General features: G+C 40.9%; 2 protein-coding genes across 3 annotated transcripts; one reads left to right on the plus strand and one right to left on the minus strand.

Moving 5' to 3' along the window:
* The first annotated feature begins 1025 nt into the window (after positions 1-1025).
* LOC141779046 (C-reactive protein-like) lies at positions 1026-2525 on the plus strand. The gene is made up of 4 exons (XM_074653677.1): positions 1026-1120; positions 1518-1575; positions 1753-1855; positions 1953-2525. The coding sequence occupies exons 2-4, from the start codon at positions 1518-1520 to the stop codon at positions 2461-2463; spliced, it is 672 nt and encodes a 223-aa protein (XP_074509778.1). The 5' UTR covers positions 1026-1120; the 3' UTR covers positions 2464-2525.
* Positions 2526-2628: 103 nt separating this feature from the next.
* On the minus strand, positions 2629-20268 carry pip5k1ab (phosphatidylinositol-4-phosphate 5-kinase, type I, alpha, b). 2 transcript variants are annotated; one of them, XM_074653663.1, is made up of 16 exons: positions 20122-20268; positions 14057-14091; positions 13495-13587; positions 13134-13264; positions 12896-13013; positions 11892-12044; positions 11424-11723; positions 8594-8829; positions 8407-8490; positions 8230-8278; positions 7538-7622; positions 7227-7397; positions 6975-7107; positions 6825-6878; positions 5939-6038; positions 2629-5820 (listed from the first exon to the last, which is right to left on the minus strand). In XM_074653663.1, the coding sequence occupies exons 1-16, from the start codon at positions 20186-20188 to the stop codon at positions 5818-5820; spliced, it is 1812 nt and encodes a 603-aa protein (XP_074509764.1). In that variant the 5' UTR covers positions 20189-20268; the 3' UTR covers positions 2629-5817. The 2 variants fall into 2 exon arrangements, with proteins under 2 accessions (XP_074509764.1, XP_074509765.1); XM_074653664.1 differs by lacking the exon at positions 20122-20268 and adding an exon at positions 16404-17171.
* Positions 20269-22397: the final 2129 nt, after the last annotated feature.

A 22397-nucleotide genomic window follows, 5' to 3' on the forward strand; every position in this document is an offset into this window, starting at 1 on the left:
TACGAGAAAAAAGCTGTTATATTATGAGAATAAAGTCGTAATTTTACGAGAAAAAATTTGTAATATTATGAGAAAAAAGTAGTAATATTACGAGAATAAAGTCGTAATTTTACGAGAATAAAGTTGTAATTTACGAAAAAAAAGTGAAAATATGAGAATAAAGTCGTAATATTACGAGAATAAAATCATAATTTTACAAGAATAAAGTTGTAATTTACGAAAAAAAAGTCGTAATTTTACGAGAAAAAAAGTCGTATTTATCGTGACAGTAGCACATGAAACGGGTAACCTGAAAAAAATCATGTGCCTCTGTGTCCTCCGGTGTCCTCCGGTGCTCCTAACAGCATCTGCAAGATTTCACAGACCGAAGGAAAACAAGCAGTAGGGGCTGATCTGAGGTCTGCTGTCCAGCTGCCGTCTATGAGAGCCGGCTGTCACTCGCGTACTCCGACCAAACGGTCAAACTAGGCAGCGCTGATCAAATACAGTATGAATCAATATTCACCTCAAATGTTTTCAGAATCATCTAATAGTGTACGGTTTAGCTGTAAAATGGGAAAGTTTGTGACGTCACCGCCATTGTGAAATCTGGTGAAGGAACGCCAAGTTCTGGTCACATGACCGGAGCACAGCCAATAGGAACACTCTCTCAATGAAATGACCTGCGATTGGTCAAAGTCTCCCGGATAGATTTTTTAAAGCCTGAAAACAGAGCCATGAGGAGGTGCAGAAGTCTAGTTATCTCTCAGAACCCTTGAATTACAATATGCTGAAAGGTTATTATGGAAGTTTTGCCTAATGATGCCAAAAATATACTGCCTACTGCCACATTAAGGCGCCTCTGAGTAAGCTACAGGTGTGCACATGTGAGCAATACGGTAGGTGCCCTATGATAGAAAAAGTACCTTCCTTTATAGGGCAAAAATTAATCATGCAAATGTCCCATGAGGACACAGTATGCCCCTTCTGACCCCAAAAGTGCCCCCCTTAATTTATCCTACAGTTGGGAAATAGTCCAGAGTCCTCCATGATCAAACAACCTGCCTCACAGATAAAAGAAGGTCACACATCCTGAAACTGGGGCATCCAGGACAAGAAGCTGACACAGCCAGGACACAAGGTAAAGGACACTCTATTCATCTCAACCCTAATAGTTTCTTTTTAGGTACTTTTACTGATGCTTTATTTATTTTTTTCCTTCCAGCCTGATGGATTTCTTATTGATTTGCAAGCCAAGTCATTTGCTATTCGCATCTGATCCTTTGTGTTTTGTAGATTTATTAAAATTTACTTTCATAAAGTGATATCTACTTATTGGTTGATCGAAAAACACTGATGCCTAAATTCACTTCCCTGAAAAAGGAGTTAAAAAGGTGTTGCTTGGAACCTGCAGATGCTTCCAAATGGTGATGAATGAAGGCATTATTGAGTTGAAGTGATTGTATGGACACAGAATTACTGTAAACACAATTGACTATATTCATTGATACTAAAACATTGCCTCTTTGAAATCTCAGATGGAGAAACTCTTACTTTTGATGGTGATGCTTGCAACATGTTGTGCAGCACCCCAAGGTATGTCAGCATTTCTTCAATCAACAAAGCTTTACGGAGTAGCATGTGAATGATATAATGTAGATTGAATTGCTCTGTTTGTTTCGATCACAGAACATTTGTTGTTCATGTACTCAGTATTCTTGCTTGCTCTTCTCCTCTGAAAAAAAATCTTGGTTTGATTTTCCACCGGTGCAGATCTGTCAGGCAAAGTGTTCGTCTTCCCCAGGGAGAGCAACGTAGATCGTGTGAAACTCCTGACACCTCAAGCCAAATTTAACTCTGTGACCACCTGTCTCAGGTAACTGGAGGTGGTGTAATCAGAAAGCTTCTTTATTCATGGTAATGTTTGAAGAAGAGTTTGCCCCAGTTTCTCACAGCTCTCACATCTGTTTCAGATTCAAGACGGATCTCGCCAGGAACTACGGGCTCTTCTCTTTGGCTACTGGCAGGTTCAGCAACGACTTTGTGCTCTTTAAGCCCACTTCATCAAATACCATCAGGATGCATGCTCAGGACGGGGGTGCAGACTTCTTGTCACTGTCATTATCCCCAAACACCTGGCACTCTGTGTGCGGCACCTGGCGCTCTGACAATGGGTTGGCTCAGCTGTGGGTGGACGGCAAGGCAACCATCAAGAGATTCATCAAAACTGGGCCCATCACTGGAGCACCCATCTCTATCCTGGGCCAAGAGCAGGACAGCTATGGCGGGGGTTTCGCTGCAGATCAGTCATTCATTGGTATGATTACTAAAGTCCACATGTGGGACTATGTCCTCCCCGCTGCTGAGATCAAACGCTATATGGTTGACGCACACTTCACTCCAGGCAATGTGTTCAACTGGAGAGCCATGAATTATGAAATCACAGGGCAGGTTGTGGTGGATGAGGTGTCTGAAGTTATGTAACAGGGTGTAAAACAATGACTTATGCTCTATAGACATGATTAAAATCTCTCCAGATACTTAAAGATGGTAGTCTTTTTTTTTTTTTTAAAACATACACTATCATTCACAAACACCCAGTAACAGGTAGTTGGATAATACACACAAACAAAGGGGCCAAAACCAATCTTTAGAAAATATGTTTAATCCTTTAAAATCAGATGAATGAAAACATCACCACCACATAACTGAAACATGGCAGGAGGGACAGGCAGCACATATTGCATGAGAAGGCATTTCCGTGACTCCTATGTACATATACACATTTTATACACAGTAAAAATATAGTAATTGAAGCATTATAGGACAACCAGGAACGTTGGCTCGCAGGCCGTGTGAAACATTCATGTAGAAAAAAGCGTGGGAGATTAACAACCCCGAATCATCATGGAGCGAATATATCCGTCGTATCACAATCTAAACATGAAATATAAAAAGTGAAATTGTCAAATAGTCCCCCTTCATAGGCAATACACGCTATAAAGTTTCAGACATCCTTCTGTCAGTATACAGTATACGTACAATCATCTAAAGTTACATAATACAACTTTTAGCATTTCAGCCTGCAGCAATCAATCATCATAATAAATATACTTCTTAGAGCTGAAAGGTGGCAGAGATTGTGGTTCATATATTGCATTACTTCAAATATATTGTAGTGTCTACACTGAGTGCACCGCCCTCTAAGCACCGTAGGATGATGTTTGTCTTGTGCCATGGTGTGGTACATAACTGTGGCAGAACTGGTCTGCATACAGCAATTACATAGTACCACCCATAAAGAAAAGTTACAACATAAAAACATCAAAATCCAGGTGCCACAAAATATGATCTGGATTTTTTCTAATGAGAAAGAATTTCCTGGAGTGTTTTCTTTGGTGGCTGTTTGACTCTCAACCAACTAAATACGACTTTAAATTGATCCGTTTGAAATAATCGATATCTAACATTTCAGCATAATTCATTTCAAGTACATCATTCCAACTACACATAGGTGGTACTTAATGGGTTCTAAGAGCTACCACAATTGTAGTAAATTTCATTTGAATTTATATATTTAGTTAGGAATGTGGAGTTAAATCTTGAAATGTCTCAGGCCACAAAGTAAACCGATTCTTTGATTAAAGAAACAATAAATTGATGTCAGATACAGCTTATCAGACGTGAAATTATTTAGGAAAACAAAACCAAAAAAACATCCAGTTTAATAATAGAGCCTTAAAACACAGGTCAAACCAGTGTTATTACCATGTACATCATATCAGTCCATGCAGGTATCGAGGAGTGTCCGATTTCATTTTTTCATGTCAACTATACTGGATCCTGAACGTTTGCAGGAACTCCCCACTCACTTTTCTTTGGTGCCACGACTGGCTTATAATACAAAAGACTCAGTCCTTAAATCCTCAGCTGTGCATTGATGAACATGAGTAGTTTTCCTTCCTTCTATATTCACAACTCACATTTCCCCTTCTCCCTCTCTGCTGCATAGACCAAATGTGCCTACAAAACATAAATAGTTGAAAATGAGATGATGTCTAAGATCTTGAGTGTTGCTACAGTCACTTGGTAGTGATTCAAATTTCTGTATCAGAAATATCTCATGGGGATAAAAAAAAGCTCTCTGCAGCTTGTTTAGTGCCCTAAACAACAACATAAACACAAAAAAAGCATTTTGTGAAAACAAAGCATAATTGTTATGAACAGCTATGTAAAAGCTGGTTAAGACTACACACAAAAAACAAATATTAGTTATACACGCGGTTATTAATATTGGTCCAAGAGTGGATGTGGGTCATTTCTGTAACCAGCAGAAATGAATAATAAAGAGACAGACATCCTTTCTGTCTGATGTCGGGAGAGTTGGCGGGCTTAGCTGAGCTGATGAACCAAAGTGACTGAGCACTCGACATGCACACAACCAGAATGGATTGTACTAGTGTTTGCATTAAAATTCTTTTTAAGCCCTGATTGTTGGTCCAGACATACAAATGGCAGTTTGATGACTTCTGCTGTAGTGTGATAAGGCAGGTTGGATTGTGTGACTACAACACTAACCTGTAAAAAAATGTCAGTTATACATCACATGTTAGGGAAGGGACAAACATGTAAAGGCACAGACATGACAGACGAATGACAGTAGCTGGAAATTATTACTATTCTACTAGCTTAATACCATGACTTCATTTATCAGCGCCGACGCTGCCGACGGCTCTTCTCTCTGTGTTCATTTATAGCACATATGGTCACATCAGAGGGGGAGATTTTCAGGGTTGTACAAATGTGATCTGCCATGTTAATAAGACACATTCTACGTAAGAAAAAACATTGTAATGTACATTCAGCGGTGGCAAGATCTAGTCGGACCTTTTGCTGCACCACCGTGGATTCCAGCAGAATAACTTATAACAAAACGTGAAACAAAATGACCAAATGGGTCTGGTTCAAACCCACCCCTCCAATTTCAAACAAATACTGTACATCCGCAATCCGTAGGAAGAAATGCATACATGATTGCAGAGTCAACAGCAGCAAGTGTTGATTTGAACGAGGACCACCGATAGCTCAGAGGGCTCCTGCTCATGAGGAGTGCCGAGGGGGATAAATAGATGTGCGGTAACGGGAACACTTGAGGGTGAATCACGGAAATGTGAACCCACTTAGACTCCGCATGAACAGAGGCAAATATTCACTCCTACAAAATGCAGGCTATGCCCTTCATGTGCTCTTTAAGTGTGTGTGTGTGTGTGTGCGTTCCTACTGAAATGCTGTCTGTGCCATCTCACAGTTGCTTCATGCTGCGAAAAGTGGACACAATGACTGACTCTTCATGGATAATTTGACTGCCTTCACCATCCACTGGTGACTGGGGAATGGACTTTTAACAATATACAACTAATTATTTTGTTTGTTATGTCATTGAAGCATCCTTCATGTTGTAAACGTGAGGGAAAATGTTTGTTTAATCAATATAATGCTGCCAGAGTTACTAAAGAGCTGCTGACGCAGGGCCATAAACTTTTTTTTCCCCAAGGTGTGTGCTGTATCAAAGACAATTGGGCTTTGGGTTGTCGATGGCTGGGAAAGCTAAAGCCTACCGCACACTGTCTTCTTCTTGATTTCCCCCACCACTGCTTTCTTCATTATCACAACCTCCACTGCACCTCGCTGCTTCATCCAGCGATCCCTGTATATACTTCTATGGGTGAGAAAACAGCAGAGGTGCAGCGGAGGGTTCGTAGTGGATGGGTGACTTTCACTCTCTTTATCCTTACTTCTGCCGACCTCACCTCGTCCAGAAAACGCCTCGTCTGTTTTTTACTGTGAAGATGAAACTAATGTAAATACCACGAAATATACAACCAATACTGGCTGCTTCAACAATACAATTATAAATAATCTTCAATGACAGATGTATCATTTCATCGTTTAGACTTACAAAGCAGATGTTGGTCTCAGGGATGATGTCCGAAAGTGAAATTACATCTTCGTTTCCAGACAGGTTGCCTGAATTATCGAGAGCCCCTTCTGCCCCCAAACTGGAACAGAGAAAAGGCAATTAATACGAGACGACACAAGCAGAAAAAAATACATCCATTTTACAGTCTGATGGATCACAACGGGATGTCTCGAGAACGGATACTTCGGTACCAAGTTGATGCCAAAATTTGGAATATGTGACGTAGGCTACTCGTTTTTTTCTACAGTACCGCAGGGTACGAGTCTGACGGCGTCCCGTCGTCCTGGGGGACGATAGAAAATGTGTGCAGTAAACTCACTATCGATACACCCTATTTTTTCCCCTGATACTGCTACACTGCGAACAACAAATCCATGATGAAATCGGCAGGACGAGAGCTAGTTAATTAGCTGTTAGCAGCCGGTAAGCAGCACAGTCCTGCACGGAGCTAACAGCTAACGTTAACGGGAGGTGCCACTGATTTACATTTTACTGATGCATTCAGGCTCTATTCAGTAAAAATAGATCAAGGTAAATTCTAACATTATCATGATGTGTTCAAATGTAATCTTGTAAAATGTAGTTTTTGGCGAGAAACTTAAATAAATCCAGATGTTTGAAGGAGATGTTTTCACAGCAATATAAAATAGATAGAGAGGGAATTATGACCTGTTTAACTTCCAAACACAAAAACCAGTATGCAAATGGTAATAAAGGAGTGGCTGTTGAGATACGTTGGATTTATGGTTTTACTTTTGTTTTTTACCGTGGCATCGAATTGGTATCGAGAATCGTGGAATTTCGCTGGTATTGGTATCGACTACTAAATTTCTGCTATTGTGCCTACTATCACTGCCTTCCGTACCTGTGATGGTCAAAGTCTGTGTTTGCTGATTTGTGCACCTCCACCCCAACAGACCTACAGAGAAAAGTCGGAGCAAAGAAAATGAAAACACAGTGTGAAGGTGAGGTGGAAGAATAAAGGTCACGCATTATTATCGTGGAGATGCTTTACCGTAGGGGAGGAGAGGTGGAGGCAACTCCTGTGCTGCCTAGTGATGAGGTGGACAGGTTGGCCTCATAGTCAGCAGGGTTTTCTCCCAGCGGAGGGGTCCTCGGAACAAGATCTGGTCTGCCCAACTGCACGCCTGAGAACAAAGTATTATTAAGAAACCAAATTTCAACGCCAGTATTTCCAATCTGAGTACAGCTATGGCAACAACAGATCTACTTAGTGTTTCTTCACATTTGATGTCTCAGTTCTCACCACTGTCTGCCTCTGAATCTGTGCTTTTAAAGTGGCTGTGGTAGACTAGTCTGGAGTCGACGGCTGACTGCCCTGTTGCGTTGGAGAGCGGGGTGGGAGCTCCCAGGGTGGCGGCCCTCCTAAGGCCTCCCTGACCTCCACCACGACTCTTCTTAGATGGTGACGGTTTCACTGAAGAAGATCGAGGACATGAAAGTGGAAATGATCAATACGGGCACCTAGTGTTTTCCCCCCCTGGGATTTCTATGTTGTCAAATGCATCAAGCTATTAACATCAGTACATTTAGAAATGCACACATATGCATACTTACGTGGAATTTTCTTGAACACTGTGTTGCACATGAATTGCTGGAAACGATCTGCATAGAAGCCGGGTCTGTGAACTGAAACTGTGTCCTAAAGGAGTAAAACAGAAACAGAGACATTAAATACTCAAGTCTTTAATGTATATATACATATATCTATATGTAATCGAAATTGTCCTACAAACAGCAGTACCTATTACTTTTGTTTAATTAATGAACAATTATTGATTAAGCTGCCATTTATTTCAATTATAAATCAAGTAAACTAGTGAAAAATGTCTAATTTCTTGAAGCCCAAGATGATGGCTTTAAAGGTCTTGTTTTGTTATTAGTCAATTATCAAAAAATTGTGGCCAGTTAACTTTCTATCAATCGACTAACCGTTCCAGTTCTACACTGTATATTATAATTTATAAGTGTAGAGGAAAATAGTTGCACCCTCATACCACGATGCAAAATGATTTAATAATTTACCATCGTGTCTTCTTCAGGGTGTTCTGAAGAAGACTGTCATGTGTGTATTTTCCTCTACACTTGTATTTTTACCATGGTCTACACCTCTTCGTCACTGGTGTGCGTTCCTCTTCCCTCTCATATTACAATTTATAGCCATGAATGATCTACTGAGCGGTTCTGCTCAGTTTCACTGCTTAACGACCGTTTAGCTTTTATAGAACATTTAGTGAGTAAGCTCTTACCCCATCGTGGACCAAGGCCTTCCAGGAATGCTCCAACTTCTTAATAAACCTAAATAATAAGACATGGTAAAACTATTTACTGGAAGTTGAAGAAATGGGTAATGTAGGTGGGAGGCTTGCTCGTGAATTCAGAATGAATGTTAATAAAAGGAACGGATTTGGCTGCTCTGAACAAACCTGTAGGACTGGAGAATGTCAATGATGCCGATGTAGATCAGCACCCTCTCTCCTCGATGATTACGAGATGGAATACCGCCCATGCTGCAAGGACAAGGCCAGAGAAACAACAGCAGATCATTTAACCGTCATGGGCACAGATTACAATACGCAAAAACACTAGTTCAGAGTCAGCAGTAAGACTCACTGGTCTTCTGAATCCAAAGCTCCCTTCCCTCGAGCCTCCCCCTGAATGGACTCCATGGCTGTACAGTACAGACTTTTCTGAACTTGTGGTCGGCGCTGATCTGGGGTCACTGCTCCCTCCGACCCCCCGCTGTCACCCGAGTTTCCCCCGCTACGCTCCCGCTCTCGACAGGCCTGGTCCATGTTGTGGATGCTCATCAACAGACTGTAATCCATGATCTTGAAACTCTGCAAGAGCTGCATAAAACAGAAATACAATAAGTGAGTTGAGATGACCGTCAATAGGAGCAACCCCTCGTGTTTTAACGTTCACATGCACAGTTTCATACAGACTCACAACAACACTGTTATTACTGGTTAGTTTGCTTGATTTGATGGTTGGTGGTGGAGAGTGACAGAGAAGTGGAGGTGAAAGAGGGCTTTGGAGGTAGAATTGTAGAACAACTTTAAACTCAATATTTTGCATATGTCACTGCCTAAAACTGGATGCCACATCACTTGTGAGCGTTTTTTGTGATTTGATTACAAGGACCATTACTTAAATGTTTTTCAAAAGTTTAATTATATTTTTTAAGATAAAGATAAATATGTTTGTTGTACTGTTGAGGGCAGTAAAACCCTAAAACTTTTAGAGATGCATTCACACTATAACATTTTTTGATTTGGCTTGTACCTCTATTTGACAATTCCATAAATTTAGAGCTGCAACGATTAATTGATTTGTTGTCAACTATTAAATTAACCAGCAACTCTTTGGATAATCGATTAACTGGTTTACGTAATTTTTTAAACAACAAAAATTCTCTGATTCCAGCTTCTTAAATGTGAATATTTTCTGGTTTCTTTACTCCTCTATGACAGTAAACTGAATATTATTTGATTTGTGGACAAAACAAGGCATTTGAGAACGTCATCTTGGGCTTTGGGAAACACTGATCGACATTTTTCACCATTTTCTGACATTTTATAGATTAAACAACTAAACGATTAATCGAGATAACAATGGACAGATTAACTGACAATGAAAATAATCGTTATTTGCAGCCCCACATACAATAAAAAATAAATACCGTGGTAGCAGTGGGCGTTGCTGCCTGCACATTTTTGATACAACCACTAGGATTCACCCCAGTGAAACTATAACCTACAAGTAATCAAATGATTTTGCTAATTATGATGACAAAGGTGCTACTTATAGAACAAAGTTAGGGTGAGAAACAAAAAAGCAACACTAAAAGCAAATCAGACAGCAACAATTAGCTCACACAGTGGTAGACACACGGTGAAAATAACAAATCGACACAGAGTTGTCATGGTAATTGAGATACCGGAGAAGATAATAAATGAGCGGTGAGAAGTCGATAATACCACTGTAACGTATATTTAAGTGGGCTGGAGAAGCAAAGTAACAGTGACCACAAAGCAACCGCAAAGACATATTAACATCTAATGGAAAGAGATATTTTGATGAATAAATGATGTGCAACCTGTTGTATAAGTTGTTTGGCTTCCGCAAGTGCAATAAATCAACATTATACACAACATAATGATATCCTGTGTTAACTACAATGATAAATGCCCCCAGTCTCTTCCATCATTTGAGAAGGTATCCTCACAGTAAACAACTTATTAGTTTGCAGTGTCATGCAAGCTTGAGTCATCTCTGCAACACTAGACTGTATGCGATGCCAGCAGTGGTGGATCTCAACACTACACTGTAAGTGACAAACAACAAGGTGCAACTCTGACTAATCGCCTTGGAAGAAAGTGAAATTTATAGATGTGAAAAACAGCGAGTTTAACAGCAAAGGATTAGCGTTTTGTTTCCAAGAAGCTTTTTGCACCTACTGCTTAGTCTGCCAAACTGTCTGCTGAACAGAGTGCTGGCAAGGAAGTCCTAAAACCTGTAAATGAGTTAGCACTTCCAGTTCCCTTGTCTGAAAGTCAATGGGTTCTTAGTTAGATGTCTGAAATAAGGTCTGTAGTTAAGACAAGCTTATGAGATTTTAACGTTTTTTCTACGATATAAAATAAGTCAGTAAATCACTTATTTAATTTAATTTTGGAGCTTTAACGTGTCCTAAAAAAGGCAGTTGCTAACAAGTGTCAAAATGAGACTACTAAACGCCATCATGCCGACTCGTCCGCCTTTACAGCCTCGTTGTGTGTACTCATTAGATTACATTATAGCTGTATAACGTTAGCTTTTTACTTTTGGCAATTGCATTCACACGTCAATAATCATAAAAGTGGTGTTCATTTGTGGAGATTATTTTACGGAACAAAGCGTGTAAATATCATAAACGTTTGTTTGCCATAGAGCTTATTTTCGGCAGCAATCCAAAACCCAATGGAGAACTAGGGCGATGCTACCTTCCTGGTTGGCCTACAAAAATGTGTCATCCCTGCACCACTCTATACCTCAGAAATGTATGGGGTAGCACCCCATAGAATAAAACATATCCACGACGTCATTGGTAAAAAATAAAATACAATACTTATTGTTTTTTTGCGATGACCTAAAAAAATTGGATTCATAAAGTAAAGTTGGCTCTAAAATGGCTTTCTTATTTGTTTTCGGTGATGATGAAAACCTTGATGTTCAAAGTCAAATTATATGCATATATTATACAGAAAATACGGTATCTTTTATGTGAGGGCGAGATGATAATGTATTCAGCTAGAGTACAATCTGAGCTTGTTCATGAATTGTAATAAACTTGTGCATATTGTAACAATGCACACAAACGTGTCCTGTGATCCCATGTGGGCTGAGAGGCTTGAATTAAAACAAACCAAGTCAATGAAAAACAAGTGTCTCTGTGACTCACCAAACAGTCCCTCTGAATAGTCTTGCACAGAGCATTGTAGTTGTCCGCTTCCAGCAGCAGACCGTCAGGCAAGTCCTGGATGAAGTCCAGGTCTTTGTGAATGGGGACGGCCTTTTCTCTCTCCTTAGGGGAAGCTCGTCTCTTATAGGTGGAGCCCTTCAGGTCGTATTTGAGGTGCATGGGGATATTCCGGGGCAGAAGATTGTTCATCACTACAATACGGATATTCTTTCCTCCCGCCTGAACGCAATACAGCCCGTAGAACTTGGGTAGCAGGGTGCGCTTGTTTTGGTTTATGTTCTGGAAGGAAAGAGGAAAACAGATATTGGACACTTAAATTAGAAACATATCATTAAAGCTCCCACTCATTTAAGCCTCCTACTCTCATGATAATTATAGTTACTGCAAGAATAATCGCTCAAATTGGACACACAACCGATTCCCATTATATTCATTCATCAGGCTCACCATGAAGTATCCAGGCAGGAGTTTCTGGAGGAACTCGGCCTCTTTGTGTTGAACAGTCTTGATGATAAACTCGTCATCACTGGAGACATAGAAGAGGGATCCGCTGGCTCCGGGGTTAGACAGCTCGATCAGCGGCTCGTTACACAGAGAATACTTCAAGAGGAAGAGGAGTCTGCATTAGTATCAAATTGAAACCAATAATATAAAACATGAACATGACAGCATAGTTGGACTTCAGAGACGTGGAGCGATTTCAAATTGGTGGGAGTGTGAAATTCCAAAGTGCTGATATTAAAAAACAGCCAGCAGAGAAAGAGTCAGGAGGGGAAAAACCCCAAAGCAGGGAATATGACTTATTATATTATATTTCCATGAGCAATTGGATTAAGGCTTCACTCACGGGAGGTGCCATTTACATTGTGATGTGTTCAGGCTCTATTCAGTAAAGATGAGTAGTGGGTAAATTCTAACATTATCATGATGTGTTCAAATGTAATCTTGTAGAATGTAGTCTTTGGCGAGAAACTTGAATAAATCCAGTTGTTTGAAGGAGATGTTTTCACAGTAATATATAAAATAGATGGTAGAGAGGGAATCATGACCTGTTTGTCTTCCTAACAAAAACATTATGCAAACGGTAATAAAAGGAGAGTATATTGAAGTACATGGGATTTACTGTTTTACTTTTGTTTTTTACCGTGGTATTGAATTGGTATCGAGAAGCGTGGAATTTCACCGACAACTACATTCCTGGTATCGTGACATGCCTAGGAGCTACATGGTCAAAATCTGTCTCGCAAAAGTCAGCCCTTTTTCATTATCTCTCACTGGATTGACAAAACTAGGGAGCCTCACAATTTAGACACTTTTCATACGCATAGTATAGTGGTTAAAACCACTGAACTAAACCATTCTACAAAAGAAAGATAGGAACAGTGACTAAAGCCATGACGAGAGCACTTCCTTTAAACATGGCACGGTGTGTGTTTGGTGTAAGTACTAACCAGGTAGTCATCTGGCCGAATGCCAAAGAGTTCTCTGAAGTAACGAAAGGCAATAGGAGCGTAGGTCTTAAAGCGAAAGTCACTGTAGTGGTGAGCAGGAGTCAGGTTACTGCCTTCACTGAAAACACATGAGAGAGAGAGAGAGAGAGAGAGAGAGAAGGCCAAAGGTCATTAAATTACATGGAATAAAAGTCCACAAATTCACAATGTTTATTCAACTACAACTTCTGTTATCAACCTGGGGAAGAAGATGCTTTCGACCACCACAAAGTCCTGCATGAGAACATCCCTCTCCGCCTTTTGGCTTAAGCTGCCAACTGTGTGAGTGATGCCCAACTGGATGGCACCTTTTAGGGCCGATGACGTGGTCTAGAGGGGTCAGAGAGGAAAAAATAGTTAAGCGCTGGAACACACAACATTTTACCCCTGTGACTTCTGCTGTTTCACTCACTATTCTTGGGACGTCTAGTGAGAGGAATTCACAAACTAATTTTAGAATAGAAACACCAAAACACCTTTTCCACTTTTCACCTCTGCTGCTCAGTGTTGTGGGTGGTGTCAAAAACCACGGGTGTCACCGACCCCCACCCTGTTCTAACCTTTTTATAGGTGGTCTCCCCTGTGGTGGTCTCAACCCCCCGGTGTCCGATGGTCTTCTTCATACTCTGAGTTGTGCCTGAAGAGCCGGGCATCTGAAGGGGGAGGGAGAGAGAGAAAAACATTTAAATGTGGTCTTTTGTGTGTGTGTGTGTGTGTGTGTGTGTGTGTGTGTGTGTGTGTGTGTGTGTGTGTGTGTGTGTGTGTGTGTGTGTGTGTGTGTGTGTGTGTGTGTGTGTTTATGCTTGTGAACACAGAAGACAAAGAGCAAGCTGTATGTAAACATCTTCACATGACAACATTATCCTGACAAGTTGCTGAACTCTCAGCGAGGGTCAACTTAAGTAGAAAGGTAGGGAGTGAAAGCAATGTCAGCTGGTCTGGCTTTATCTATGTGTGACTGATACCTTTATGGGTACAGCAATTAAATAAGTACCAAATAAATGGACCTTACCTGTTTGTCTTCCCTCTCCAGGGTTGACTGGATCAACATTTGTTTGACTTTACTCTACATAATACTGAGGCATTTTGTCTATTTAGTAAGATAAGTTCCGATGTCTTTACCTCTGACGGGGCCATTTTTCGGATGCCACTGGTCCCTGAAGACAGAAAAACAAGTTATATTGTGATTCACAATGTGAGAAAGACACTGGCTCTTGAGAACCCAAAAGGAAAAACACTTAAGCCTTAAAGCTATAGGCGGTAACTTTGAGCAAACACGATAAGAAGTTATTTGTATAAAACTGTCATTATATCCTGACAGTAGTGCATGAGACAGGTAATCTGTGAAAAAAATCATGCTCCTCTGCCTCCTTCTAGCGCTCCTAATGGCATTTGAAAGTTTCGACTGCGCCTAAACCAACACATCCAATCAGAGCCGAGCAGTCTCTGGGCAGCTGTCAATCACTGCTCGTGAAACTCGGAACTCAACTGTCAAACTAGGCAGCGCTGAACAAATATGAATCAATATTCTGTTACTGTAATGCCTATTTCTGGCCTTAATTATATAAATATTTATTTTTTATCTGTCCAAAATGTACCTTAAAGGGAGATTTGTCAAGTATTTAATACTCTTATCAACATGTGAGTGGGTAAATATGCTTGCTTTATGCAAGTGTATATATTTATTATTGGAAATCAATTAACAGCACAAAACAACCAGAAACCCTCACAGGTACTGCATTTAGCATACAAAATATGCTCAAATCATAACATGGCAAACTGCAGCCCAACAGGCAACAACAGCTGTCAGTGTGTCAGTGTGCTGACTTGACTATGACTTGCACCAAATAGCATGTGATTATCATAAAGTGGGCATGTCTGTAAAGGGGAGACTCGTGGGTACCCATAGAACCCATTTACATTCACATATCCTGAGGTCAGAGGTCAAGGGACCCCTTTGAAAATGGCCATGACAGTTTTTCCTCGCCAAAGTTTAGCATAAGTTTGGAGCGTTATTTAGCCTCCTTCGTGACAAGCTAGTATGACATGTTACCAATGGATTTCTTAGGTTTTTCTAGTTTCATATGATCCCAGTATCTTCATTCTAGCTTTAAAACTGAGCCCGCTACAACCTACAAATTAAAGTGTTACGTGTGTTAATGCGTTAAAGAAATTAATGGCGTTAAAATGAATTTGCGTTAACTTTGACAACCCTAATAAAAATATTACTTTTCACATTTGCTCAAAGTTACCAACTTCAGCTTTAAGGAACCGTTAGTTCTCTAGTTCAGACTCCACGTTATGAAACACATGGAAATGTCAACCCATGCAGTCACGTGTAAATTTAATGCATGAAATCATTTTAAAAGACTTTGAGTTGGCAGTTTTCAACATGGAAGAATTTGTTAATGACTGTTTAAGAACCCCTCCGCTGGTTAATTAGCAGGGCTATTTCCAGCACTGGCTGATGGCTATGAGGCCGACGATGAGTCCAGACCTAAATGTGGCCACAGTAACTAGCCTAACTGCTGCCCTCAATACTCCAGCAGCTCTATGTGATCTGGAACTACTTCTCCCCTGAGCTGGCTGCTCCAGATCCATCTGGCCCCTGAAGATGTGTGTCTACATGCACAACCTCCTTTCACTAAACTACAGTTTCTAGCTCTTTCTGTAACAGCCTACTTCGCATCTCACAGTAACTTTGTATTTACCATTTGTATTAAATCCAATATGCTAACATTACGATTATAAGCTATTCAGCAAACTCAACTGATGAGCGTAGGAGTAGTATCTTATAGGTTAACACATGAGGAAAGTTCGAGCCATAACCCAGCGAAGACCTCTGGGTGTGTGTCAAATTTACTGGCTTGATAACCAAAGATAAGAAGTGAAATTGTAATACATGACCCAGACTCACGGATCTATCCTCCTCTGGGTAAGCATGATAACAACCACAGCACACCGTAGTGTTGTAAGAAAGGCATACAGTTGAAATAAAAGAAAAACTCAATATGATTTCCTATGTCCTTACATAAACTTGCTGTTTAAACCTACTATCTCGCCCACTCTGCAGGCACCTCTAGCCTGTAACCAATGGCAACAACGTGTACTTCAATGCTGCAGTGCCACAGGTCAATATATACAAAACGATGTTGGGAAGATTGCACACCTGTAGTAACAATCCTGTGTGTGAAAATGAATCCACGGCCAGCAGATTCAATCTAGAAGATGCACAGTAAGTGGACACTTCAAGCCGAGAAAGGTGGGAGTGTTAATAATAAGGCAGACTCACTGAATGCCATGCATCTCTTCTCCGTTAACAGGGACACACGGCAATCCTCCGGGAAACAACGAGCATCTTTCTGCCCACATTCCCCCTCATTATATAAAACACACACACTATAGCATCACTACTCATGCAGTTTCTGCTCACGCACACAGAAACACTCACGCACACCCATGCGAGTACCTCGCTGAAATGCTCTCCTCCAGAACTGAGTCCTAATATCTGTGGAGTAGGACATGGTCAGCCTAAATGGCTTAACCTAGCAAATGAGCAACACTAAACACATTTACTGACTGTATAGGTAGAAGGAAGTTCCCGCTTTTATTGTTGTAGTCAGAGTAACGTGACGTCATACTCATTCTGTATCCGTCACGCAAAACTAACAGTAGCCAGCCGGTCGTAGCGAGTAGAAACCGGCGGAGGGTCCGCGTGGATACGACCTGCACCCTCACATTTTAAATCCAAAGTGGTAAACACTACACATACAGTAAAGTATGGAAACACTTTGGGTTTCACACATTGCCAGGAAAAGCAGAGCTAGACATCATGGCTTAAGCTGCATGCTAACTCTGTCATGGACAGGAAACGTTATGGTATTGCGGTAACGTGCGGTCAAGCCAGCCTTCACTCGCACCTCCGTGGTCAAATCGGCCGACGCTACAACTGTAGATCACCCATATACTGACATTAATGTTAAATACATTCAAACGGCCCCGATGGAGCTGACCATGGATGTACAGTATAAAGAGAACAGAGCTGACGGGAGAGCTAGCGACAGACTTGGCGAAGTTAGAGGAAGTATACACGAGTGACTACGTTCAGTTTTCAAAGTAAGGTGTTAACAAAGGGAACTGTATATACAACATACATATATGAAAATAAGATTGATTGGATTATATTCACCAGAAGTATAAAACATTACCAGCCCCTTATAAATTAAATAGAAAATAGCAATTATTTGTGAGGGAAATGTCTTTATTCTTTGAGTTTTGGGTTGCTGGATAACAAAATGTAATAATTGACTAATATATATATATATATATATATATATATATATATATATACTGATAATTTGACTTCAGGACATCTCAGACTACATACATAATGAAAATCCAAAATTTTTACAATATTAATTTCGATATTTTCCAAAGTAAAAGGCCCTAGAAGCGTATGATTTAACTTTTCCCCATGGTCTTGTGTTAAAAATTTTAACAAAAATCACAGTAAATCATAATATCGAATCGCAATACTTAAAAATCGCAAAACATATTGAATCGGCGCCCAATGATAGTATCAAATCAGGAGATAGGTGTATTTGTCCCAGCCCTGACATTTTTCTGGTACAGGCATCTTAAATATGAGAATTAATATCTTTTGGTTTTGGACTGATGGTCGGATAAAACAAGATGATGCCTTGGGCTCTGGAAAAGTATAATGGGTAGGCTATTTTTACTACTTTCTGCTCTATCTCAAAGATAAAACAGTTCATTGACTAATCAAGGAAATAGCCAGCAGATTAAATCAATAATGAGAAAAATCATCAACTGCAGTCCTCATTTCATCACATTGCAATTTTTTTTCAAGAGTCAGTGTAAAACTAGATAATAACACACACTGTGCAGCAGATTTGGGGTAGGAATTACCCAACTCAACCCAATTACTTAAGAATGACTTTAGCTCGTCAGTGACAGGCCTTACGACAATAGGCGAACCATCTGTTCCTCTCTGTATACTAAACAACTCCCTGCCAGCCTTGTTCACATGTAGCCTGCAGCTTACACAAGGCAATAATATGGGACACTCTCCTAACATCATTTTCTGCCTATGAAGACTCCATAAATATACTGGTTCCTGCCCCGATGAGAAAACAAGGCCAATAAGGGCTAGTATACCGGATACCACATTATGTTACTGTCACTCAGCTGTCTGTGAGTCTGTGAGTCTGTGTGTGTGTGTGTGAGTGGGTGTGTGTATTTGACAGATTGCTGTATCTCGAATTTGTACACTCTCAGGCTCCCAGCCATGTGGGAGCCACAAGAGTGCTTTGAAGCCACTATTTTTATTCACTGATTCAGACTGGGTGGTTACCAAGCCAAGAGCAACTCCTCTACACACAGGGAAGCTAATCAGTGACTCACAACTAAATGGATTAGCAAGATACAACGTCCCCATCATCTGTCCTGTCCTATCTAGAAAATATGTCACCTCTTAACTGCCCACCACTGTTCTGTATCTGTGTGGGCACTGAAAAAAACTGATTCACCATACATTATGGCTGCATAAGTAATCGAATATTAATCGCAATCATGATTTGGGATTCCCACAATTAAATGAACACGATCAACTGCGATATCGACATTTAAAATGGGTGCTCTGCTCATAGAAAACTCTGCTGTATATCAAATCAAGCACTTAAAGCCTGAACTAACAGTTAGCCAACAGCCAGCGATCGAGGTGTTTCGGCTTCGCTTTTGGGGAGCTGCACCCTACAGCGCCAGCCTGTGAAAAACTTTCCTGAATGTTGCAGCTGCCGTCCAGAGTAGAAGAGTAATATATATATATAAATAAATAAATAAATAAATATATAATAATAATATATATATTACTCGTTTGGCAAATTAAAATGCACTGAATTCAGGTGAAGAAGAACCTTGAAAGCAATACTCTGTTGATTTAATTATTGATAAAAAGTTTTGGTATAATTTGTATTTTTGCTTCTAGTAGATGCACTGTGAATAAGAACCAGTCTTATTTTGATACAAAGATTTGTACATTAGCATGAATGTATAGCACAACATGGAAGTGAAAGCAGTACTCTCTTTATTTAAATGTGAACGTGCAATAACTTTGGCTTTTGAATGTACTTGATTTTTGATTACTAATTGGCCTTTTATAATGCTCATTATAACAGTCTTTTACTCATGGATTTTACCTTGGTCTCTGTCTGTGGATGTGTGTGATTTTGTTGTCTGCTCTGTTGACCTGTTTTTATTCTGCCTATGTCTGTAAAGCACTTTGGTCAGCTCATGTTGTTTTAAATGTGTTATAGAAATAAATTTGACTTGACTTGATAACAATATTTTGCACCTAAAATCGTGGTCTTAATGTTGATTCATATAATCCTGATTATCATTTGCAGCCCTGCCATACATAGATGTGAAATTAGAGATCCTAGATAAACCTTTTATCAGCTCAACAAGGAGACAGCAGATTGAATGTTCATTAACTAGATAACAAAGACAAGCCTGTATCATTAGTTAAAAGAATGTAAGAAATCTGTTGTGATAATACATCATCTCAACTGTGAAACTTTGGAAAGTAACTCTAACTAACAGGGTTGAATAATGATGAAGGGACCAAATGGAAAATGAGCTTGCTAGCCTCACCACAGACCTGGCCAGACAGAGAGGAAGAGGAGGGGTGTAACAGGCGAGGAGGGTTATAGCAGATAACGGTATTTTCCCATAGATGGACAGACCTATTAGAAACAGCAGCTTGTCCCACACATTAACTAAACAATAAACTTATAGATGTATTAAACCTGCGTCCAGCTAACTAGCTCATTAGCACACAGTTAGTTAACCTAATCACCGGCTTGATAACAAAACAACTGAGCTTATTTCTCTACATGTTATTAATCCCAAAAAACAACTCGATATAAATACTAAGCTTCGTGTGATTAAAACACCAACTAAAGGTGTATTAACATTAACAAAGCAGCTAACTAAAGGAGCTAGCTGGTTCATTTGTTAGGTTAGCCTCGATGCTAACTAGCTCACAGGCTAACCGGTTAGAAAGCCTCAGACTCACTCCGTTACCATCGTTACTGAACGGCACACGGCTCCGTTTGTAGGATCGTTTTCAACACAACATACAGGAGGAAGGTTTATCTGCTAGATACCTGTCGGGGCTGTTGATCCCGAGTCTGCTGCTCCACTAGTCGCCATTACTGATCTGACTGTTCTCATCACAGAGACACAGACTCAGACAGCAGACTGAGAGATCTGAAGCTCGTGCTGTTGCTGCAGCACCACAGCGCCCTCCGTGGACAGACCTGGAACTGCTGCAGGTTAACTGTAAAGCTCGAGGCACACACACAACGTGAGGAGCGCGTGGCGGCTGCGTGATACGCGCGTCTGGTGTTCACACTAGCTGCGTGTCGGCTGCGTTTCTGCTGCTGCTGTCAGCCCTTTCTTTCTACATAGAGTTTGCCTTTTAATGGCCATTTAAAGGGACTATTTGTAACTTTCAGAAATGCTTCTTAACAGCGACACCTGTGGCCGTGAAATCAACGAAAGTCAGCGTCGGGCTCGAGCTTGCTCGCTCTGAATATACCTGAACGAGCATCGCTCAAAACAGTGAGGCGACACACGTCAGCTAAAACCACAATATCACTCTATATTTCAGCTGCTTGGCAGTAATGTTAGCTGACCAGACGAAGGTCTCTCCATGAACATGATTTAGATCTGATCCTAGTGTTGGCTTTTCCTGCCTAAGTGCAGGCTGAGGCAGCGGGGCTCTCCAGCGTGTCTCCCTGCTCTCTCCGCCCGCAGCCGGAGAGAGCAGAGGAGACACCGGCACCCGGTCGGTAACGAGAAGACAACGTAAATCTCTGTAGAGCTCCGTCACTTCACAATACACGGAAAACCTCTGTTGGTCTGGAGGAGCTGCAGCATTTATTTCTGCACAAACGTCCCCTGTGCATTCACTAGATATTGTCAGAGCTAAACTAACTCTTCTGCAGTGTGTAGTGAGCGCGCGTTCACGTCTAGAGGTGGAGCGAGCTGAGCTGTCTGAGTGAAGGCGAGCAGGCAGAGGAGGAGGGTACAGCGGCTACACGCGAACGCGCATATGCGAGCGCGCATGTGTGATGACCCGCTACATTTATGCGCGTACAAAGTTATAAATAGTCCCTTTAACTTCATGATAAATGTGATTTATATTTATTTTAGACAGAGAAAGGTTCAGAAACGTGTGGTAATTAGTAAATAATAGTAATAATCCACAATTAAAACTTCATACTACATTAATTCATGGAGCTCTCCAAGTCGCTGCATGTTCTAGAACACTGTCTGGCACATATTTCAGAATAAAAGCCTTGTGTTAACAAATGAAGGAATTCTGTCCACAGAAAAAACGCTTGAGGGCTTTTATTTCGAAATGAAAGCAGGAAGTGTTGATTTAAAGGGACTATTTGTAACTTTTTAAGCGTATAAATGTAGCGGGTCGGCACACATGCGCGTTCGCATATGCGCGCTCGCGTGTGGCTGGAGCCTCGTCTCCGCTGCCTGCTCTCCTTCACTCAGACGGCGCGTGTGTTCTCGCTGTCTCGCTCCACCTCTAGATGTGAACGCTCACTACACACTGCAGAAGAGTTAGTTTAGCTCTGAGAATATCTAGTGAATGCACAGGGGACGTTTGTGCAGAAATAAATGCTGCAGCTCCTCCAGACCAACAAAGCTTTCCCGTGTCTTGTGAAGTGACGGAGCTCTTTAGAGAGTTACGTTGTCTTCTTGTTACCGACCGGGTGCCGGTGTCTCCTCTGCTCTCTCCGGCTGCGGGCGGAGAGAGCAGGGAGACACGCTGCAGAGCCCCGCTGCTTCAGCCTGCACTTAGGCAGGAAAAGCCAACACTAGGATCAGATCTAAATCATGTTCATGGAGAGACCTTTGTCTGGTCAGCTAACATTACTGCCAAGCAGCTGAAATATAGAGTGATATTGTGGTTTTAGCTGACGTGTGTCGCCTCACTGTTTTGAGCGATGCTCGTTCAGGTATATTTAGAGCGAGCAAGCGCGAGCCCGACGCTGACTTTCGTTGATTTCACGGCCACAGGTGTCGCTGTTAACAAGCATTTCTGAAAGTTACAAATAGTCCCTTTAACTTCATGATAAATGTGATTTATATTTATTTTAGACAGAGAAAGGTTCAGAAACGTGTGGTAATTAGTAAATAATAGTAATAATCCACAATTAAAACTTCATACTACATTAATTCATGGAGCTCTCCAAGTCACTACATGTTCTAGAACACTGTCCGGAACATATTTCAGAATAAAAGCCTTGTGTTAACAAATGAAGGAATTCTGTCCACAGAAAAAACGCTTGAGGGCTTTTATTTCGAAATGAAAGCAGGAAGTGTTGATTTAAGCCCCATACTTTATCAATTCATGCAGCTC

Source organism: Sebastes fasciatus, chromosome 12 (assembly GCF_043250625.1).
Source record: "Sebastes fasciatus isolate fSebFas1 chromosome 12, fSebFas1.pri, whole genome shotgun sequence".
Classification (NCBI taxonomy): Eukaryota; Metazoa; Chordata; class Actinopteri; order Perciformes; family Sebastidae; genus Sebastes; species Sebastes fasciatus.

Bases quoted from the DNA above. Each gene is read 5' to 3' on its own strand.
- pip5k1ab (XM_074653663.1), bottom strand. From the start codon at position 20,188: ATGAGAACAGTCAGATCAGTAATGGCGACTAGTGGAGCAGCAGACTCG. The intron at 13,014-13,133 runs GTTGATAACAGA...ATGTGTTTTCAG, and splicing joins GAAAGCATCTTCTTCCCCAG to TGAAGGCAGTAACCTGACTC. The intron at 6,879-6,974 runs GTAAAGCATCTC...TTTTCTCTGTAG, and splicing joins TCCACCTCTCCTCCCCTACG to GTCTGTTGGGGTGGAGGTGC.
- LOC141779046 (XM_074653677.1), top strand. From the start codon at position 1,518: ATGGAGAAACTCTTACTTTTGATGGTGATGCTTGCAACATGTTGTGCA. The intron at 1,576-1,752 runs GTATGTCAGCAT...CCACCGGTGCAG, and splicing joins ATGTTGTGCAGCACCCCAAG to ATCTGTCAGGCAAAGTGTTC. The intron at 1,856-1,952 runs GTAACTGGAGGT...CATCTGTTTCAG, and splicing joins TCTGTGACCACCTGTCTCAG to ATTCAAGACGGATCTCGCCA.